At 45.0% G+C, this 18,940-nt stretch overlaps 1 protein-coding gene across 8 annotated transcripts in view; it reads right to left on the bottom strand.

Moving 5' to 3' along the window:
• KCNMA1 (potassium calcium-activated channel subfamily M alpha 1) overlaps window positions 1-18,940 on the bottom strand; it is a 701,659-nt gene that overhangs the window by 203,712 nt on the left and 479,007 nt on the right. For all 8 annotated transcript variants that reach the window (XM_063102675.1, XM_063102667.1, XM_063102668.1 and 5 more), the window contains 3 exons: window positions 18,123-18,198; window positions 16,348-16,518; window positions 14,605-14,696 (listed from right to left, as the gene is read on the bottom strand). In XM_063102675.1, the coding sequence (XP_062958745.1) occupies window positions 14,605-14,696; window positions 16,348-16,518; window positions 18,123-18,198 (339 nt within the window). The remainder of the gene's footprint in view (window positions 1-14,604; window positions 14,697-16,347; window positions 16,519-18,122; window positions 18,199-18,940) is intronic.

The raw sequence follows: 18,940 nt of genomic DNA, 5'->3' as shown, positions 1-18,940 counted from the left end.
GATGTGAAAGTGAGCCAGATATGTTCCTGCTCTGCCACCACCCATGTGTGTCGTCCTGGGCAGACTACTTATTCCTGTTCCATGCATGAGAAAGCCGAGAGGTTAATACCACCCCGCCAGCCTCCTGCACCAGGCATTGTAAAGTTCAAAGTTCTATACCAGTATACGTCTGGTTATTATTCAAAGCTGGACTCAAATCAATGGTAGGTCTGGGGAAGATGCCTGAACATTCATCCTTCCTATGCCATCCTCGAAGAACTGAATGAACATCTGTCAGCATCCCTTCCTCCTCTTCTGAAATCATTCATCCCCAGGAAAGATAAGTGAGAGGTGGGAAGGAAGGAGGTGAGTTCTCCCCTCCTCACCCTTGAATCAAAGTCGCAGACAGCTGATTTATTCAGCCTCAAAAAACGTCAGGGTTCTCTTGCTTGAAAGAGTGCTGGGTACATATAAAATATATTCCAATGCAATCAATATTATCCTTTAAGCTTTTAATTAGCTTTCACTTCTCTTAAGAAGTAGACAAATGCTGGCAGGAGAGGAGAGAAAAAAAAGGATTGACTTTTTTCATTTGGTGCTAGCTGTCCAATACCACTCTAGACAATTGAAAATATATATCTTTTAGCTACAGCCTGATTTCTGGGGTGGAGAGCAGTCTTTATCAAAAAGGAAGGAAAAAAACCTTCCTTCAACATAATTGGTATTTTTGCTCAGAAAAAGCAAGATTGATTGAAAGCAGATTGCCTTTTTGCCCAAGGAGAGTTATTAGGTACATTATCATGGCAACCTTGGAGAACCCATATTGTTCCAATCTGTCCTGTATCTGATTTGAAGATTTACGGTCTCCCCCTTTTGTGCCAATAATCATTTCCCTCCATTTTGTTTTCCATACAGTGAAAGTTATCAAGGAGCCCACATATTGAAAACGTTTGAATGCAGTTAGAATTGATGGATGGGGAAAGCCGCCTCTGTAACTCAGCATTAGCATCAGAAGATCTGCTTCCGCAGCCGTGTCTGAAGAAGGGCCGGAAGCCCTGCAGGAGCATGAGGGACGGACGGCCAATGGAAGAATTTATTTTCCAGAAATATTTTTAGGTCTTTGGAAAACTCCAGGTGTACTAGTTTGGAAAGAATATTATTGCAGGGAGAAGAGACGCACAATTTATTGTATCTTCAATTATTACAAATATAATTGAAAATATTCAAAGATTGAGAGCAGGGTGATGGTTGCTCACACAGCATGATTTGAAGAATGCCAAAAAGATCCCCATCCAAAATTATCTCCACGACACCTACCTACAATGCTACCATGTGAGATTCATACTCTGAAAGCCTTGTGTTAACTCAGACACCGGATAACTAAAGAGTCTTGGATAAGGTACCAATTCTGCATTTTACAACGAAAAAGTCAGAGCCTTTGAGGGTCTGGAGCTAGTACCTGAATCATGAGGTTATCCTGAGGATTTATTTTAGGAGATAATACACAGAAACGCCTAGTAAAGGGTCTGGCCCATTGTAAGCATTATAAAACAGTAGGATTCATGTGACGTCTAAATCAGTACGTAGTAGATATAAAGTGTCATGTGGCCTTCATAATCTTCCTACTTCTACTTCTCAACAACCCTGTGTTCTTACTATCCTGCATCTTTTCAGATAACCTCTCTGAACTTCCTTAAGTCACATGCCTGACATCCCACAGCAAGTACAAGTGACTTGTTCAGGATGTGATCCTGGTCTCCAATTCCAGCTCCCACTACGATGAAGGTGGTGGGGAAAGGGCATAGGCTTGTGTATTTCAGCCTCTGATCTTTCAGGATGAGCAGGGCTGGGGCAGCAAGAGGTCCTCCTGACTACATGATGGAATAGGTATTGGAGGGGTTTTCAGTGGGCCAGGGGTTCTTGGTGGGCTTAGATGGGGGCCTGGGGTGCATAAAACATCACAGTGTTGCAGAATCGCTAGATTCTCAGCAAAGGCTGAGTGATAGGCAGAAATCACAAGTCCCGCTGGTCAAGAACTCTGAAACTTTGAACTGAAGCCACGTGATTTGGCAAGCCAAGGGGCTGCAAAGTGAGGCAAATGTCCCTTTTAGACATTATATGCCACGTCCAGCTCAGGACTTAATCACAAGTCCGGGGATCCAGAGGATCTCAATGATCCATTTACAGTGGGGAAGACTTGGGAAAGTTAATCTGTGAAGGTAGGTAAATCTGTTCCCACCCGTGGCTCTATCTTTGAACTATTTTGGACCACGGGCAATCTTCATAACTGATTTCTAGAGAGCCTGACCACTCGGTTTGTGAAGATGACCAACAGACCTAAATCAGTAACCATTTCTGGTCTGATGGACCTTTTGGTTTTTAATGCTTTGCTTAGTTCTGTGAAGAAATATTTCTTGGGCAAAGGTAACAAACTAAACATAAACTAAATGTAATGGTTCAGATTAAGAGATCCATTTCAAATTTAAAAACATAATAATAATAAAATAAAAGATCCATTTCAGATGCAGAAAGAGGCATCTTAAAGGCCAACATAGTAGCAGATGGCATTTTCTGGGACAGAGTTACTCAGCCAGCGGAAGCAAGTGGTGCCTGGTGCTGGGTTATTTGGGGGCCGGGAACATGGGTGGAGCACGGAGCAGGTATGGCATCAAGCGGCTGAGCACAACTTCACAAGAGTAAGTATAATGCTTGACTACTGTGGACTCTCAAGAATCACTAGGAAGTCGCCAGTCACTGATTTCAAAGGCACATCTTCACTAAATACATATTGGTGTGCTTCTGCTGTACTAGCCACCTGCACCTCCAGAACGAAACCCCACACATTCTCCCCAGTCTCTCTACGCCCTTCTTGGTGGTGAGCCAGGAAAGCATGCATATCCAAGCTGAGTTGGGACGTCCACTGAAGAGTTCAGTTCCGCAGATGGCTTTGAGAACGGACAACTTAGGGGAACTGACTTTGGCAGAAGGCATAGGAGGGGGACAGGAGGGGCAGCCACTAGGCAGGGCTTTTCATGGCTCCCGTGAAGGAGTCATCCAGAGATCCACTGAGGATGAGTGTAGTTCAGCAAGAATGAAAACCTACAGAGTTTAAGATGACTCCGTGGTTCTTAGGGCCACTTAGAGCTACTGCCTTTGAAAAAGGGAATCGTGACAGTGTGATAGTGATGGGCCCCCTCCCATGCTCTCCCGTTTATCTCAGCGTCAGCATGGCCGTGGACAAATGTTTAGTCTAGTGCCTGCATTTGTGTGATGTGGACACAGGTCCGGCAATTCAGTGCAAGGTGAGTGCCAGACCAAGGACAGAATGACTCCCAGTTTGATACTTTCTAAAGAGAGGAAGCAGCTGGTGCTGCGAAGAGCATCCTGGGCTGGGAGTCTGGAGACTGGGTGCCAGTCCTGTGTGATTTGGGGCCCATCACTATAAAATGAAGAGGGCCAGGCTGATTGGGCTGCACCCCCAGACCCTGAGGAATCCTTGCACAGGGCTCCACGGCCCTACCCCCACTCTGGTTCAGGCCATCGTCATATCTTGTCTAGACGTCTGCAATAGGTTCCTAATTGATTTGCCTGTTTACTCTCCCACCACCCCAACCCCTGCAAAACAGCCGAAGAGCAAAGACTGGAGCACATCTGACTGCTATCAGGTTCTGCAAGGGCGGGAGGTCTCGGATCTCTTCTTAGCAGAGCTTCGCTCTAGTAAGACAATGTAAAATGCACAGCTCTGGGCTGTTTATTTTTAAAGATACGGTATCCATTTTTACTGGAACAAGTATAAAGAACTTAAAAAATCCATAGCTATCCTGTCACAATAAATCACACAGAGTAAATTGAAAATCCTATACAGCTTTCCCTGAATACATTGTGCTCACTTTGTCAAAGAGGTAGATGAAATGTGGCATATATTGATCTAGATGTCTCTGTAAAACTATAATATTTATATCAAATACATATGCTAGTCTCTCTTCTGTCTTTCTGCTGAGCCTTCTAATCATGCTTTCCTTGTCCCATCTCCCCCCCAGCGTCTCCCACCCTTGATAGCCCCTGACATTTTGGGAGTGAATTTTAAAAAGTACATATCAAGGGGAATCGGCAGCATTTCATCATAAAGAAGGCCGAGTGGAGGTGGTCAGAGACCCCACAACACAAACCGCACGGTGGTCAGTACTAACAGTTCACGCTTTCCTTCCAAGGTGGAACTTGAACCATGCAGCTCTGCCTTACCACCTCTCTGTGGCTCTTGCACAAGGGAGTTTCTGGGCATTACAGTACATCTCACCTGGCAGTGCTCTTGTTGGCTGCTGCGTCTTAATGCCACTTTCCCTGATTTGGGTCATGTCCTTCAGGGTTACTGTTCACCAGAATTTCCCTGGAGGCTCATTGCCAGAAAGGCTTATTCAGTTCCTGTCTGCCCACTTCTTCCCTCCGCTACTGAGAGCCGGTCCCAGAGGGACTGACTTCCGTGGGGGAAGATCATTGCTGGCAAATGAAGACTACCTCCAGGCTGTGCTGGCCTTACGCTTCCACCTACCAGCCTGGGACCTAATTCGGGGTCCCTGAAACTTGCTGGGCTTTCAAGAACTATTTGTTGACCTATGGACTGGTTGGCAAAGTTGACTGCTTGGTTGCTTGCAAACTCTATGCCATGATAAGTGAAAGAGAAATTTAACAGTTAGTTAATGGCAAGGCTGTTAGACCACTGGCTGATTCTGCCACCTCAAATGTACTACCATATTTCAAGTTTGTGGAGGATCTATACACAGGAAGAGAAAAGTTAAGACAAAACAATTGAGAGTGTGTATCATGCCCACAATCCCAAACCCAGACTATAACTATTTCTGGTTAAAAGAAATTTTAAAAACCTTTCAAAAACCCAAGAAGGTTCAGCAATAAGATAATTTCCTACCCATGGCCACATCTAGTACGTTGCTAATCACAAAGGAGGGAAATGTGTTCTCCCTCCTAGTGAGGAAGATAATAAAGTAATCATCTCACCCAGCTGTCAATAGAGCTGTTCTGGAAGAGACAGGCTGTTTTGCTGTTTTCCTAAATGGGGGCAGAAGGCTAAGCAAATAGATCCCAACAGTGTAGCAAAGGCATCTCTGTAAACAGAGATCCAAGTTCAGAGGACAGAGCCTCAAGGTCACAGGACAGACTACTGGTAGCCCCAACAGAGAACAGCGAGATGTCCTAAACGGACCGGGACTTTTTGCACAAAGGGGATGCATCCTAACTCAGGCAGACAGTCAGGACCTGAGCCACCCTAGAGGGAGCCGTGTCTGCACCTCCACCACCCCAAATCATAACTAGACCTCCATAATTACACCACAGACATGCTCATGTTAGACCATGGGTGAGGAATGATCACACATCTTTTGTAGCTTGTAGCCCTCATGGAGCCTCATTTCAAGTCTTAAAAATAAATTCTCAATGGCACTTTCCTGTCTTCAGATCACAGCAGATTTGCCTGTCTCCACTTGATAATGCTGCTTCTGAGCAAACACATACTAAAAGAAGAGAAGACTAAGGCAGACAAAGGTCAGCTTTACCCTTTGAGGATGGGGGTGGAATAGAGGGAAAATGAGTTCAAGCAAAGAAATGGTTCTTAATTTTGCCATGGAGAGGGTTTTGATGTAGAAAGTAAGCCCCGCCTCCCCTCCACCACCAACACCCCTGGTAAATCACGCATCACGGCTCTAGAGCATATGCTCTTTGGATTGACCCTCCTGTAATGACAATCACAGTGACACATCCTTGCCTTGTTCTCCAGCCACACCCAAGGGTGGTGCCCAAACTAGCATAAGCAGCTAGGCATTCACTCCGAGTAGACTCAACATACTTGCATCAGCTCAGCAGGCCTCCAGCATCTGTTACACACACAGGAACTGGGAGGAGCCACAGGTATGAGAGTTTGCTGAGGCATGATATGCCAGAGTAGGACATTTGTGGGGTCTGGAAAGGAGAAGACCTCAGGGTAGCATCAACAGCTCTCCCACCCTCCCAAATACCTCTGCACCTCTCTTTTACTGGGTCCATCATTAGATCCATAGGTTTTTAGGTGCCCAAGACACTCTGCTGTTATCTGTGCCCTGAACTGTTCCAATAGGTACATTCAGCAACGTGAATTATCAAATGCTCTTAGGATCATTTCCTCTAATATGCTTCCTGTCTTCATGATTATTTTATACCTTCAAGATTTTATTGAGGAAAACTCCTGCCAAAAGAGCATTTCATTGGGACAACCTTCCTATGTAATCAAGCTTCTGTTTAGCTGCCACTGGCTCCTTAGATGGTTCTGGTTGGTCAAAGTCTCAGGTAAGCTCCAAGTGAGCAAGAATCACACATTCTTGCTCACCCTTTTAGCCACCAGCAGAGTGCCTGGCACATGGCAGGGATTCAGTAATTGCTTGTTGAGCCACTATGTTGACATGGGAGCTTTCCTAAATCTGTCCTATATACTAGCTGGCATTTGCCTTTGGAGTCAGTGGCTAAGGTCATAAAACCTGTCACGTAGTGGGAATGCTTCTATCTCTACCTGCTTCCATGTCCACTTATTGCAAAGGAGGAGAGAGAAAGATTACTTTTGCTGACAATTGGTACCCACATTTGGAGCAGTCCTATGGTCCTAGGGGTGAGAGCAAAAGTCACTGTTATGTAACACCACCACTGGATGTGGAGGCTCGAATCCTGAGAGCAACAGAATTAGATTTCCACAACTTTCACGTTGCATTGGCCTCTAGGATATTTTAATAAAAAGAGACACCAGGCTTGGCCAGTTAGAAAGTTTCCTGGTTATTTTCAGAGTATGATGACAGCAACAGTGGGATGAATCCCAAATCTATGAGGAACTGCTTTGCACAGTTCTGGAAAGACTTCTATCAGAATGAATGACATAGCAGAAAGACAGAGAACACAGTGCTCTTAGTCTCAGATGGCTGCATGTGTTCCTTAGATTCTGAATCTACCCGGCAAGGACTCACCCAATTGAACGTGAGGTTGAACAGAAAGAATCCTAAGGGATTATAATTAGAAAAGTCATATTCAAAATTCTTATTTTTTTTTTAAATAGAAGAAAGAATATTTGAGAGCAAAAGCCTAGGCTTGAATATGACTTTTTTTTTTTTTTTTAGGTACACAGTTCATCTGCCACCTACATTTCTATTCTTGTTTTCAGAACAATAGCTGGAACATTTTGATAAGTGTGTGGAAGGAAAGAAAGACAGCAGGAAAATGGGGGGGGGGGGGCGGGTAACAAGCCTTCATTCCATCAGTATTATCAGGAAATTGATTTAATATGCATCCAAGTCTCTTTAAATAGAGCTTCAAGTTTGCAAGGGACTGAAGATGTGGCTTAGAGGAATCCAAAGCAGATGGCAAGAAAGAAGTGCCCATATCCACATGCGCCAAAACCCCTCTTGTCGGAAAGAGATACCTGGCACATTACATTATATAATACAGTATCTAATGACAAGTGCTTTTGCTATCTGCCCCTCAGTACTGAATTTCAGAAGCAGTCAAGAGGTCATTTTTCCAAAGTATTAGGGCAATCTTGTTTTTTTTCCACCATTCCCAAAAAAAGTTCAATGCTAATCAAAGCAGAATGCCTAATCAGTCCAAGATGGTCTGTCAACTTGAATTATCTATTTGTCTCCCTATTTACTGTATCTGTCTGTCTACAGCTCTTCATATCTTTGCGAAGATCAGTTATTGGGGCCTATATTTCCTTCTGACTCGAATCGCTACCAGATGATCCTTCCTGGTGATGTGTTGACGATTTGCTAATTTATGGCTTTTAAAATCTAGGAATCCGAAGACATTGCTGAGGAGTTCAGTCTGGGGAGTCACGTGGGCCACTCAAAGACAGGGCTGGATGGCTTACTTGACGAGGGATTGAAGTTTGTGTAAAATGCAAAGCTTCGGTCACATTTCAACCAGAGTGATGTCTGTGATAGAGAAATCGTAAATGACATTTTATAGGAAACATCCCTCACGAGAGCAGCCTGCCCCTTGAAGGCCGTGGAGAAGTGAGGTTGAGTGTCACCCAGGATACATACAAACAGGAGAGGAAAGGAGGCCCAGGGTATCAGCCCAAGTCAGCACCACATGACTTAACCCCAGATCCTTCTCCCCAGTGTGAGAGGCCAGGCCTCCTCGGAAACAGGAGAGATGCAAATGGTACTGTAGGAAGATTCTCACCTCTGGGAACCAGGAGGAGAGGTTTAAATAAGCTCTGAGTTTGAACTGCCTTAGGTTCACACAGGGATAATGCACAGCTCAAGAGGGCCGTGGCATATTTGGAGATTTTGATGGGTGTATAGAAATACATCTGTCCCAGGGCCCCACATATAGCAAGCACTCAATAATCACACATGGAATGGGTGGAACATGAAGGCACGACACATTAATTCTCTTTAGGGTGGGGATGGACTATTGCGGGGTCATAATGAGCCTTTATGTAGAAGTAATCCATGTTCTGGCATAACAGATATTTAAAATTCCAAATCCTTTAAAAAACTGATCTAGAACCTCAGTGGGCAAAATCTGAGCGTGGTGGAGAAAAGAGTGGAATTTCATGTTGATGCAAGACAGCCAGGCAGGAGGGTCGAGAGCGTGGTCTCAGAAAAGCATAAACGATCTGAGTGAGATGAAGAGCCTATTTCTGATAAGAGGAAAGACACAGAGTTAAATAAAGAGCCAGTAATAAGGAACTAGGGAAGACACGCAGGGTGCCCTCTCCTGGTAAATCAGAAAGAGTAGTGCTCAGGCCAATTAGAGCCGGAGAGAGAACTAAATTTTACTCCAGTGGAGAACTGGAAAACTATGGTTGCAAGAGGGGCTCCTGTCACCTGAATTTTAAAATGTAGGGTGTTTGATTCCCCTCAGCTTAGGGGGTAACATAAGCTGGGTTAAGCTGTCATTGAATGAACTTTAACATCATCTCCTGCAAGGTGTTACATCCCTGGGCCAGTTTAACTAGTGTAAATAATCCCTGTTTTTCTCTATCACAGAATCTTCCTCTGTTTGGGTTTTACTTTTGCAGCACATAGTAAAATATGTAATAGGCATTTTCTTTCATCATACCCTTGCTCATTGCCCGCAACCTCCCTGAGACTGTAAAGTCCACAAGGACAGCTTACATGGGTAGCTTGTACACCACTGAGTCCCCAGCACCCAATACACCTGACACTGTGCCTGACATATAGCCCAGCAAGTGAATGATTGAACCAGTGGGGATGGATACCTGGAATGGATAGTGAGGCAGGTAACTGTGCCTGGCCGTTTTTAGTTCTTGGAATCTTGTTCTAAATTACTGAATACTCAATCATTTCTTCTAAAGAATTGAATGCTCTTTAAAATATGAGCATTTATATTAAAGTAACTAGTAAACACTCTATTTTCATTTTTAAATGGAAAAGCATGATAAATTCTCCCCATCTCTGTGGTTTTATGCTCCTGGCAAGACCGAGGCCACATTGGAGGGCTGAAAGCAGACTGCAATAACTCTCTCCAGGGGTACAGCCTCCTGAGAGTTAATATCCCAAGTCAAAGCTATGAAATAAACACACAGAGCACACCTTGCAGAAGACTTTCCAGGTGGGGATTCCTACCACGTACCTCTCACTGACAGTTAAGAAAACACCATCAACCAAGGAGTCAATGGGAGCAGGTGGCTACATCTGCAAGGGAAGAGAATGCTCTTCTTCAGAGGCTCGCAGGTAGGCTGTGTCCAGGAGGGAGTCCAAGTTGAGCAGATCACTACCATTCACCATGGTGGGTAACCCAGGAAATGAACTACCCCGAAATGATGGACCCAGGAAGGGGCTGAAAGTACTGAAATCCACAACGGTGGCAGAAATCTCACTTTGGGCAGCATCCATCTACCGATCCTTGAGAGCCCCTCATTGCTACAAGCGTCCAAGAGGTAATTACATGTCTTGTGTAACCAAATGAGAAAAATAAAGGGAGAAATGGTTTTGTCCCCTCAACACTTTTTTATTTCCTTGACGCTGTGGCCAGGATCTTAGCGGTAGTGGGTGGATAGGAGGGAAAACAGACCCAAAGTGAAACACTTGCCTTTCTCTTCCTCTCCGTCGTGGGCACAGTGTTCTGGCCCCACTTACAGGTGGAGGACGATAGGACTGTGAGTTCAGAGTGTGAAGGGGTCTCAAGAGATTACCTGGAGAGGCAGCCAGGCTGAGTGGAGCAGACTTGCTGGGTGATGTCAGGAGAGTTACTTAACCTCTCTGTCCCTCAACAATGGAGGTAACGGTAATACCTTCCTCACAGAGTTACTGTGAGCACTAAGAAACACACGAGCGTTTGGAGGCATTACTACAGTAATGTCATAGAAGGCAGCCCTGGGGCTTTGGGCTGTATTGACTCATCTTCTCATTTCTGGCAGTCCGTGGTGCTCCTTCTGCCTATGTAAGGAAGCGTTCTAAGAGGTCCCCCCCGTCCCCAGTATTTAAGTCTCACAGACGGTTTGCTTGAGTTAGAACAAGAGAGGGATTAGTATGTGATAACTATTCCCCAAATCAGAATAGGGGCTCAGCTTCCACATCCTGGAAACCTTTGCTCCAAGTTAACTGCATGCACTTTCCTGTCCTACTCCTTGCTCTTATTACTCATTCCTCTCTCTCTGTGTCCTCTCAGCATTTGGCTACCAGAAATCAGTAGAATAATCCAAACCCATCCCATTCTCTCTGTCCCAAACACCTGGCCTAGGGCTGCCTCTATTTCGGGCTACCAAAGCCCAATCATGGGAAACACAAAGTCTGGATGGCTCCCCAGCTGGGCCGCATCTAACAAGGGGGTTACAGCAGTTGGAGTCTTCTCTGAGGCCAATTATTTTCAATGGCCCTTGGCCATGTGACCTCAGACCATGATCCTGTCGGTTCTCATAAACTAACCAGGAGTGGAATGAATCACACTCAGAGAGGAAACCTCTGGGGGAAACTGCAAGGGGCTGTGGGAGGAAGGAGAGTGAGCTGCGGATCCCAAAGGCCATGGGAGCCTCACTGCCGCCCATGCCGCCCCACCTCTGAGCAGCTGTGACCTTACAAGAAAGGGAGGAGGAGGAGGCAGTGGCCTTGCAGGAAGGCTGGGCTGCAGGAGTGCTACTCTTTTGCATAAGATTTAGGGTCTCTGCCCAAGAGGCTAATTGTCCCCAGTAGCTACAACTTGGAGAGACTGCCTGCCTCGGCCACTTGTTGAACCCAAATCCCTACTCTTAGGAGCTCCAATACATCATCATAAGGCAAATGAGATAACAGCCAACATACACACATGGATGCATGTGTACCCACATCTACTGTTGGGTCTGGGTGTCCCGTGGAGGTGATGCAAATGTTGGAGTAAGCTGCTGTAGGTTCCTGATACAGTGCTGATGGTGAAGATACTTTGGGGATGCAACAGGAAGTGTTTACATCATGCCAAACACATTGATTAAAATTGAAAGTGAAATTCCAATGAAATCTTCATATTCTCCAATATCCTCATTCGATTGTTGCACAAACAAAACTCTGAGCTTCCCTGCCTATGTATTTTACTTTAAATAATCTTTGAATTTCAAAGTTTTGTGTCTCTATAGCTTTAGATCAGAAGTTACCTTAAGTTCTCTGACAATTTATGTATTATTAGAGAGGTTATTTCCAAATAAAACATGTACATGTAAACAAATCCTTTAACTACATATAAGTTTTATTTACTTTCTGGGCACGTATTCGGTTCAATCCTGGGGAGAAGAGTACACATACTTGTGTCCATGGGTATAGCACATATATTTATGCATACAAAAAAACTCTGAGTGCAACATGCTATTTTAAGAGTCTGAACTCTATCTTTCAACAAAGTTTAGCTGCTTTCCCGTTGCAAATGCATTTAATTTTATCTGGAAACTTTTTGACGTTAGAAATAGAACAACTGTAGTTTCTCATTATGTTTGCTGCCAGAATCCATGCTTGGTTGCTCAACTAAAGACCTTATATTGCTAATTACTACCACATGCCCGTATCCCAAGCGAAAGAAAACTTATTGATTCTGACAGCCCATTCTCTCAACACTGAATTCCAAATGAAAACTCAAATTTTGGCCAAACATAACATTTCATCAATCTTGTTCTACTGACTGCAAAACCAACATCAAACAAAGGGTGCTAATGGCCTTTTATTACCCGCTCCTCTCCCAAGCTTATATTTTCTGATGAAAGATCTAAGTGACCAAAGGGCTTCTTTAAACTACTTAGTAATTAGCTTTTGAACCAGGAAACAAGGCATAAAGTAAAATGAACAGCCCCGGTGCCGATGACAGCATGGACTCTCAGTCCGCAGGGTCAGGGGACACAGGAGACCCAAAGAGAACACTAAAAGCTAAGTGCGTTTTCATAAAGGGAGAAGAAAAAAGAGAAACACCAAAAAGACAGGTTAAAAGCGGTGATAAAAGATTACAGAGCCAGAACAAAACTGCAGGAAGTCTGTGATCTGAAGTCATCAGCCAATGGGGTTTGATTGGAAGTGCCAAGGAGAAATGACAACCGGATCAGACCAGGGGTGGGCAAGTGGGTGCTGGATCAGAGGGCCTCATCTGGGCCACCTGTCAACAAAAGCCACCAGTCACCAGCCCACCCACATTTGACTAGGGAATCTACTTTGGCAAAAAAATTTTTTTTCCCCCACCTGGAATGAGAATCAAGTAACATTTTCAACCTAGACTTTGAAGCAATTGGTGTTATTGACTTCTGCAGGGGCCGTGATTGGGAAACGCTGGCTGAGACGGTGAGGTGGGGAGGCCACAAAGAGAGCCCCCGGTCCTCGGAACGCCTTCTGCCTTATGGCGACCTGTCCACACCTTAAAGGAAAAATGAACCAAGGTGCCGTTTTCCTCTTGGCATGAGATAAATGACCAGTGGGAATCTCTGGACTTATTTGGCCTTTTGGATCCAGCCAATGGCCCGGAAATCAGAACAGCTTGGTGCTAACCTCATCCAGGGCTGTTAAAATAATAGGGAGAGGTGGGGCCCATTAGAGTGAAGATGGAGGTGCTGCCTCCACTGAAAAGATGCCAGCTGGCATCCTCCTGCCCACTGTCCTTTGTGTCTTTCAAAGGAAACTGGTGTCCTGCGGGTAGTTCAAGAAAATGAGCCCTTTTTTCCCACCTCCTCATTTCCTGAACGGAGGACTGGACACCTGAGCTCAGGATGCACGGGAACCACTGACCGGAGAGGAGGGTTGGCGCCACTCGCCGACTGTCAAGACCAGCAGGAGGCAGCGGTGGAGGGAAATACGGTGCTACCAGTGTGGGATTATTTTCTCTTAACAAAACAAGCTGTTCAAGAGTTCATTTGAAATTAAATGAGAAGGAAAAAACAGCTCTGTGACAAGAACTTCCATGGCTGGAAAGAGACACGAGCCATGATAATTCTCTGTATCTTTACATGACGGTGGTTACTGGCTCTGTACATAGACACACATTCCTCAAACCGGACATTAAAGATGTGTACATTTTACTCTAGTAAGTTACGGCTGAAAAACAAAGACAATATTGAGTGCCCAGGAAAATGCTTGAAAGAAAGAAATAAAGGAGGAACGGTTGCTGCCAGCTCTAGCTTACCCCCAGCATTCTTCTCCTGAGATGATATCCCGGCGGAAGACCCAGAAGGTAAGGTCCTGTCACCTACTTAGGAGTAAACTCTCCTCTCTACATGGGACTGTACATTGATATTGATAGAGATGAAGTGATCTGAGCACAAACGGAAATAGTTCCTAAGAAGAAAGCAGTCATGTTCGGGAAGCCAAACACAACTCATCAGAAGTGGCCTGTGGTACCCTGACATACTGTAGACATCATGTTTCTTGCCCAGAAGGAATCTGAGCTGAGTAATGAGTCTGGTGAGGACTTGAGGACAAGACCGGTGCCTCCTGGCTGGAGAGAACTGGTTCCACAGTGGCCACAATGCCTTCACAGCAGGCAAGGTGGCCTGGGTCACACCTCCCAAAGGCTTCCCCGCTAGCGTTTTATCTCACGTTATTGCTGCACAAAGTCACCATAGGATGGCATTGCGTTAGTGTGAGGGACCAGAATTTAACCACTCAGAGCCCGCTGATGTGAAGAATGGGGGAGCTGGATCACCCACCACTTGTTAAGGATCAGAACAGAAAATATGGGCCTGGTTATATATGGACCCCTTCCAGATAAATCCATTACATCTCTTGCAAATCGTGAACGGGAACAGGCCTAGGTACTTGGTCCAAGTGTGAGGACATCCTGGGGTAAGCCCTGAGATCGCACCCGTGCGGAATGTGGGCCTTCCCTCGTAGAAGCACCCGGGCGGGGTGGGAGAGGGGCAGGATTCAGATGCCACCGCCACAGGGACTCCTGAAAGTCACTCAACCACATCTTTTCTGATGCAACTGACTTACTTTCTGCCTCCATGTTTGTTAAAAGTCCCGCCGAATTTATTCCGATTCAGGATGAGAGCGGCAATTTCGGGCACGTAGCGGGCAAACATTGCCTACATGCATGAAACAAAGAAACAAGAGCCAAAAAAAAAATGGCATGCAGAGAGGATTCTACCGCAGTGGAGGCAGCAAAACCCCTTGGCATACTTACTTTCTTCCACTAACCGCACTATAGGAGCCCCCGTATTTCTTGCGGTTTCCTATTAACTCTATGATTTCAGGGACGTAGCTGGCAAACATGGCCTGAAGAGAAGATAGGAGACAGAAGAGAGACTAAAAAGACAGGCCAAAGAAAGGGGTGACCATTTCAGAAGGGGGGATCTAAGATCTGAAAACACAAAAGGATTAGATCTGTGAAGGTATATATTAATATGTTGGATTATACAAAAAATAAAATAAAAGCACAAAAAAAGAAAGCTCCTGAAAACACATGAGACAAAAACATTAGCCAACCTAGACCAAAAAAAAAAAAAAAAAAGTCACAGTTGAGAAAAATACAGAGGGAGGAATAAATAAGTTGATATCTGGCTCTTCCTGAAGAAAATAAGTAAAAGAAGTGCGTGCTGATGAAATTAAACACACACACGCACACGCTCACACACATGCGCACACGCACACACAGGCACACGCGCACACATGCACATGCGCACACACACCCGCGCACACATGCACACGCGCACACACACGTACACGCGCACGTGCCCAGGCACAGACATGCACACATTTTACTAGGGAAGACTTTTCTTCTAATTAAAATTCAATTGTATGGGTGATTAAAGACAATAGAGAAGATTAAAATATTTTCCAAAATATCACTAAAAAGCACAAAAGGAAAATTTAGGAAATCACACGGGGAGGAAAGGGGAGCAAGGAGAAACATAGTTCTGCCATGTTTTGTCCAACAAACATCTTGCTTGTGGCTGGGAAATCGGTCTCGTTATGTACGAGGACCTCCTAGATGCTGCAGAAATGCTTGGGTTAATGTACACATGCACACGCGCATTTACATACATTTAAAAAATGCATATGTCCTATGCATACAAAGCAGAGAGAGGTGTATGCATCACTAAGTATAAATGTGCGTGCAGTGTACATATGGGAAGCTGTGCGTGAATTAGGATTTTAATCACTTACCTCATACACAGCAAAAATCTAAACTTAAAATGAGCTACTCTGAAAGACAGAATGCAGCAACCATCCCTGCGTTGCCAGAAATCCCCCTCGAATTACATCATAACGGACGGTTCAGTGCTACATTAAGAGCTGCATAGACCGGAAAAGCAAACAGTGAAACTTTCTGACTTACGAAAGGGACAGAAAGCTATTCTGCATGTTGCTGCAGAACGTGATGTATCATTTACAAGACTGCACTCTTTGCACGTGGTGATGTCCGTCTGTACAAGACCCATGTGCTCACTGTCCTCTGATGTGGGGACCCTTCTCATTAGGGCAGGCTCCAGCCACAGTGTTTGTTGGAAGTTTGGGGAGGAACATGAAGGGGAGGGGAGCTCTTGAAACCGCAAATTGTCTACAGAGTATTGCCAGCATCTACCAGGGTCAGGTGACAACAACTGTCCTTGTAGAATATCAGATGCTGAATTACATTACCAATGGACTGACACTGTCACTTATTAACAGCACCACTTCATAAGACAGTTAGATTTGCTCCTGGCTAAATGGCTCTCTGTGACAAGGGCGACATGCCTGGGTCTGCGGGACAATTGTAATACCAAAGAAATATGCAGAAGTCACTATCGTGTTTGAATTACGTAGCCTGACTGTAACGCTTACTTCTAATGCAGAAACACAGTATAAAAATCCAAAGATTTAAGAAAATGGATAAGAGACAATATTAACGACCATAACAATCAACGTCAGAAGAAAGAGATTTTACCAGTCCCCCGAGGATGAAGAAGACCATGAAGAGGCGCCCAAGCGTGGTCTTTGCATAAACGTCCCCGTAACCGACGGTGGACATCGTGACCATGAGTAAGTAGACACATTCCCAGTATGTAAGAGCCTGGTTGTTTTGGAAATTTTCCCATGGGTCCCCTGAATTCTCCACCTAAAGCAAGGGGACAAGGGAGAAAAAACCATCACTTATGTACAGTAAAGCAGGAAGCACAGAGCCCCGGCTCCCCGTCAACACGACGCATGCTGGCTCCCTGGGCTGCGCTCTGTGAGTGGTGGCTCACACCTCTGAGCAGGCAACAGAGGAAATGGAGCAGGAGCAGGATGGACGCTTTCCCGGCTGATTCAGGCAGAGAGGAAGGAAGGAGGGAAATATCCCCAGGCCTCTTCACTGCTCTTCTCATGGTTAAAGGTCTGGAGCCAGCTGAAATTCAGGGCGTTGCCTCTGGCCACGTTTTACAGCACTCTCTTCCATGAAAGCACCAGGGAGCCCTTCCCTGACCTCTTTCTGTGAGTTCCTGCTAAGTCTCAGAGGGCCTGGCTCTGGCTCTTCTGCAGAAACCCTCGACCTTCCCACAGAGGGCTGCCTCCTTTCATCATTTTGACCAAGGAGATGTCCCGTGGGCCATGTTCCTGTGATCTTCTGCTCAGACCCCAAATAGCGTCTCCGAGCTCCTGCCCCTTCTTCCTCCTTCCTGGCGTGTCAACAGTGGTTCTATGCTTCAGGCTGCAGGAATTTCCACAGGGGCAGGAAAAGTGAGCTCCTGAGAACAATTTGCATTCATACAGCCCTTTAGACCAAGGGCCTGCAAACTTTTTCTGTAAAGGGCTAGAAAGTGAATATTTTCAGCTTTGTGGGCCATACAGACCCTGGTCTCTGTCATTACTACTCAACTCAGCAGCTGTAGCGGGAAATGAGCCGGAGGCAATACCTCACCGAATAGTAAGGTGGAGTCACCAGCTATCAAAGACAACTATCTCCTCCACATGTAATTACATCCACAGTTATAATTACGGATGATAATTCCATCAACCCCAAGTGGTGGGTAACTAAACACATCCTTCTATGCCTTATGCAAATAGAGGCTCCTCAAGGGAAGGTCACCTTTGTTTCAAGTCTCATAGTTAGAAGAGGCTCCTTCCAGTTGTAACAGTCTATGTTTATATGGAACTTGCTTCTGACAATCGCTGTGCTCTCTAAAAGCAGGAAAAAGAAAATCTGCCTTGAAGAGGTGAGAAGAGCTTGACTTAATAATATAAGGCTTTCAAAGTCGTTAATATACAAGAATGAACATTTTTGAGGTACAAAATAACTTGACAAGTCATCAGGCAAAAGAATCAAAGGTGGCTTTTTGCAAGAGGGAAGTGGAAAGAAATTGAAGGATCTAAATTTGTTGTTTACTAAGAAATAGGGGTCAAACTTCCAACCCTGTCCCCAAACCTTTTCCGGGTGTTTGCTGAGGAAGCACTGCCATCTTGTGGCTTGCTGCAGTTACTGCAGACAGAAGGAAAAATCTAGCAAAGCCCCCGCTGGTGAGATGAAAACCACAGGTTAACAGTGCCAACATTCCTCACCATTTGGAACTAGTTTGGGGTAAAAAGGCTGGAAACCCAACAACTGAGCAGTTGCTTTCCTTTGTCCTGTCTACGACTGGGCTGAAGTTTATCTCCAGCGAGAAAAATTTCAGGTAATAAAATGACTCTGAGAGGGGCTTTTTCCAGGCAAGCTGGAGCTGAAGGGTCTTCGAGGACACTTACCAGATGGATGAACCCCGCAGCAGTCAGCCACGTGCTGATAAATATGGACAGGAGATTCACCAGCTTGATGGAGTTACTGTTCAAAACAGACAAGCAAAGTCCCAAGTTACAATAGGAAGACCCTGCCAGGGCTGCCTTGCAGAGTAAGGGTGCCTGCCCCTGTGGGCCAGAGGAGCTTGCAGCCATTTCTCCATCCTCAGGAATGCTGGGCATGAAGGTCACCGCAGAGCCTGTAGGAAAATTACCCCTGGGCTACTGGAAGGGGTCCCTGAATGAACCCCCTCTAATTTTGTTCAAACTTTTTGAAAAAATTAACCTGTACTTTGAAAACTCTTAAATCTACAGAAAAACAGACAGAACAGTACAATGAACATTTGCAGGCCCTTCACCGAGGTTGGCTAACGGTGAACATTTTGCCACATTTGCTTTATCTCTATATACTCTTTCACTCTAATTTGCTTTTTCTTTTCCGATTCTTCTTCTTTCCTTTTATATATTTTAATTAATTAATTAATTTATTTATCTATTTATTTTGGCTGAACCATTTACAAATAGGTTGTAGACATCATGACACACCCCCTCAATTCCTAAGAAGGACATTGTGCGACATGACCAAAATACCACTGTCACACCTAAGACAATTCACATGAATTCAGTAACATGACCTCATATGTAGTCCTTGTTTAAATTTCTCCACTTGCCCCAAATTATTTTTATTGATGTTTTCATTTTTTCCCTTTACCCAAGGTTCACGCATTGCATTTGGCTATTATGAGGCTTTAGTCCAGGGGTCAGGAAACTTTTTCATTATAGGGACA

This window comes from Cynocephalus volans, chromosome 7, assembly GCF_027409185.1.
Source record: "Cynocephalus volans isolate mCynVol1 chromosome 7, mCynVol1.pri, whole genome shotgun sequence".
In the NCBI taxonomy this organism is placed as follows: Eukaryota; Metazoa; Chordata; class Mammalia; order Dermoptera; family Cynocephalidae; genus Cynocephalus; species Cynocephalus volans.
Note: the sequence above shows the minus strand (reverse complement) of the source record. Positions and strands in the feature narration are given on the sequence as shown.